At 33.4% G+C, this 3,478-nt stretch overlaps 1 protein-coding gene across 1 annotated transcript; it reads left to right on the top strand.

Moving 5' to 3' along the window:
- The first annotated feature begins 990 nt into the window (after positions 1 to 990).
- Positions 991 to 3,104, top strand: LOC119191160. Its single transcript, XM_037445050.1, has 3 exons — positions 991 to 1,081; positions 1,331 to 1,380; positions 2,502 to 3,104. Exons 2-3 carry the CDS (start codon positions 1,347 to 1,349, stop codon positions 3,053 to 3,055), a joined length of 588 nt encoding a protein of 195 aa, XP_037300947.1. The 5' UTR covers positions 991 to 1,081; positions 1,331 to 1,346; the 3' UTR covers positions 3,056 to 3,104.
- The last annotated feature ends 374 nt before the right edge of the window (positions 3,105 to 3,478 follow it).

The raw sequence follows: 3,478 nt of genomic DNA, 5'->3' as shown, positions 1-3,478 counted from the left end.
TAAATTGCGGAGCATGAATTAAAAAGAATACTTACATTCATGCTTCAGATTTGCATCATAACCTAGGATAACTTTGTGATATAATTGTGTTGGTTTACGCCCTGCGTTTATAAGATCTTTTTGATATTCATAGAGCTGTTACAACAGTACATTAATTGGGTTAGAAAAATAAATGTAGAAAGCACGAAACCACACAAATATTGCTAAATATAATTTGATTAGTTATTATGTGTGATTAATACATAAGTTTATTTAAAGGCAGCTTTAACTCTTTAACAGAGCTGCTATTGAGCAATAATGATTTACGTAAAATGCAAATTCAATAACATGTGTGACAGATTTAATACTAGATTCAGGAAAATAAAAAAAATATATAATAGTCGTCTATATTATTCTTATTTTTAATGCTATTATTTCTTTAATTACATTTGATGTAGTTTACTAGCTGCTTACTACCTTCTAATATCTAATATTAAGTATATATTACACTTCGTTTTTTTCTTTGAATAAAATATGTATTAATACCTAACCCGCAGAGGCTAAATAGTTTAAAACAATATAATTATTTAACTTAGTCGTCGTCATTTTAATGAATGGGTTTGATTATAATTAACGAAATGTCTCAATAGTATCAAAGAAAACAACAATTTCTGTCGGTCACTTTATGAATAAAATATTTTTTATATTTTCTTATCATTGTGAATTTTGGTTTGCATAATATCAGCGCGTAGAATTTTGAAAAACATCATGATTATACAATAATCGAGTCCATAATAAAATACGCATTCACTTTCACCAATATTTTCAAAACTTTATGCTTGTTAAATCACAAAGGGGTTCGATTCAAGTCTTCTGCCTTTAATTGTATAAAAAATGGTTACTACTTTTTTAGTTTTTTTGTTCGAACAACTCTGTAGGTATCCCCGATCAGGCGGTCGGCTTGGTCAGCGTTCTTTCGCTATAACTACAAGTAATTCTTGTCAGTCTTTACATTGCCACACAGACCGCAGAGTCAAGGGGTCCAAAACACCCCCGCGACCTAAACCGTTACAAATTCAAATATTAGCGAAAGTATTGGAAGGTTAGAATTAATTTATTTTAAGTGTTTGGTGTTTGAAATATTTTTTATAATTTTAAATTTTTCTATAAGATTTTACTGCCATAAAAGTGTTCATGGTGCAGTTTTGAAGAATTATATTAATTCTGTTTTTAAAATTGATTTCATTTAAAATTTTGATGTGTTTTAATTAATTTTAAAATATATTTAATTAATTTTTAAATTAATTTTATTTGTAAAGTGCTAATCAGTCCACCGCACGTGTCGTTTCAGTTCGACAATAGTCACCATGAAGATCACCAGGACCTTGTTATTGTGCATCTGTAAGTTTTATACTTCAATATTCTTAAAACGCATTTTTGCTTACAAATGATTTTCCTCATTTATTCAATTAAAGCAAATCTAAGTAACATTTTAGTTAGTTAAAAAGACCGAGATACCTTTTTAAGACTCGTCAAAACGTAATTCAATAAAATATACGCAAATGCTGAAAAAAAACGATTTGATATTTGCAATATATCTAAAAACGATATATATTATTTGATACTTATATATTTTTGGCTAAGGGTTGTAGCTTACGTGATTAATATTTTAGTTTTTAACATATTACGTATACTTAGAAACAATTTTTCCCATGGGCCACCACAAAAGATATGTTAAGAATGTGTTGGAAAGATAGAGAATGTTTTTTCCTTAATATTAGTAATAAAACCACAAACAAATACTTATTCTTTTCGAAAATAAATGTTTCTTAAAAAAAAGTTCCCAATGAAGTAAATTTTTCTTACGGTTTATCAAACTAATTAGGTACGACTTATGAGAACAGATTATTATTAAAGAGCATGTAATTGAAACATAACGCATTTACACAACGTTACCCGACAGAAATGCAAATAAAAAAAACAATCGGAAGCGATCGATCACGCGAATCAACGCATCGGTGTGCGTTAGATCATATTTATACGTAATAAAAATATTCAAGTGCGTGTTTTTCCCATTTCTAATTTCTTTACATTTTTATTAAATATTTTTTACGTCACATCTTAACATGTAATTACAGGAAATATATTTTTCCGCTTCATACAATCAACACTTTAATCAAACTTTTTTTTATTAAACTGCGAAATACTTTGAAATTGTCTTAAACATCGGTACATAAAAAAATATTCTATTTTAAAATCAGCTAACATCATTTACCAAATCAGGGTAACTCAGTTACGGACAATCTAGTTTAACAATTGATTGTATCGGTTTTTTATTTTGTCACCCAAAGCCAACTACTTAGTGTTTATAATTGGTGCATTATTATTTGAATAGAAATACAGTTTTTTAACTAGGTGTTTCAATAAACTAAATCTTGACGCAAGTCCCAAATGCAATGGGGCAAAAAAATTTAAGTTCAATGAAAATACCTGGACGATATCTTCTAACCCAATTCTTTCAGGCACCCTCACCCTTGCCGCAGCAGCCCCGACACCAGCCAGGGATAGCATCCAGCACGCTGAGTACGAGTACGACTACGACAACTCACAACAGGGACAAGCCCAAGATCCCCAGGAGTCAGCCAGCCACTACGACGCTTACATCCAAGATGTGCAGGCAGCGGCGTCTGGCGGCGGCGGTGGTGCTAAAAAAGGCTTCAGTCAGGGCAGTGGGCTGAGAACCATCGCTGTCGGATCAGCCAATCAGGCGAAGACTGCTCTAGGCAATCAAGCTGCTGCAGCGTACCAAGCTGCTTACGTAGCCAAGAATACTCTTGCCCAGTCAGCCGCCCAGGCCAGTGCCACAGCGCAGGCAGCGCTTGCTGGTAAACAGGTTATCCTGTCTGGATTGGAACAGCAAGTGAGAGATGCCAAGGTTGGACTCCAGGGTGAGGAGATGCAGCTGCAACAGGCGAAGAGAGCCGCTCAGGCTGCCGCCCAGGCCGCGCAACAAGCTATGCACCAGGTGAGTGGCATTCCGAACAAAAATTTTTGGGATTATCAGAATCGTAACTAAGACGCGCAATGGAAAAGCGTGTTATTTAAAGATCATTTAATTTTTTTTTCATATTTAGTGTAATAGTAAACACATGCATCATATTGGTGCATGTAAATCACAAAAACTAGCTGTAAAAAGTAACTACTGGCCTTGCCAAAAAACTTTGGAAATACAAATGAAATTCCAACATGTACCCTCACGTTCGGACACAAATCAATATGAGTAATAAGGTCATTGAATTGAGTTTAAAAGCGTGACTGTCACGCGTTCGTCATTGTCACTCAAAAAGCATTTGGTGTTTTACAAAAAGAACTATGCATTAATTTTATCAGTCCTTGTTCCTTATTTCTTCATTGCGTAAAAAATTAGGCCGTATCTCCAAATACCTAAATGAATGACAATTAAGTCGGCAATGATCTCATTAGTTTTAACCATAGTTTT

This window comes from Manduca sexta, unplaced genomic scaffold, assembly GCF_014839805.1.
Source record: "Manduca sexta isolate Smith_Timp_Sample1 unplaced genomic scaffold, JHU_Msex_v1.0 HiC_scaffold_1128, whole genome shotgun sequence".
Taxonomy (NCBI): domain Eukaryota; kingdom Metazoa; phylum Arthropoda; class Insecta; order Lepidoptera; family Sphingidae; genus Manduca; species Manduca sexta.
The sequence above is the reverse complement of the archived record's forward strand: the minus strand, read 5'-3'. Positions and strand labels throughout refer to the sequence as shown.

What these genes read in the sequence shown, in the direction of transcription:
- LOC119191160 (XM_037445050.1), top strand. Translation starts at nt 1,347, where the DNA reads ATGAAGATCACCAGGACCTTGTTATTGTGCATCT. An exon ending in GACCTTGTTATTGTGCATCT is followed by an intron (nt 1,381 to 2,501) that starts GTAAGTTTTATA and finishes CAATTCTTTCAG; the next exon opens with GCACCCTCACCCTTGCCGCA.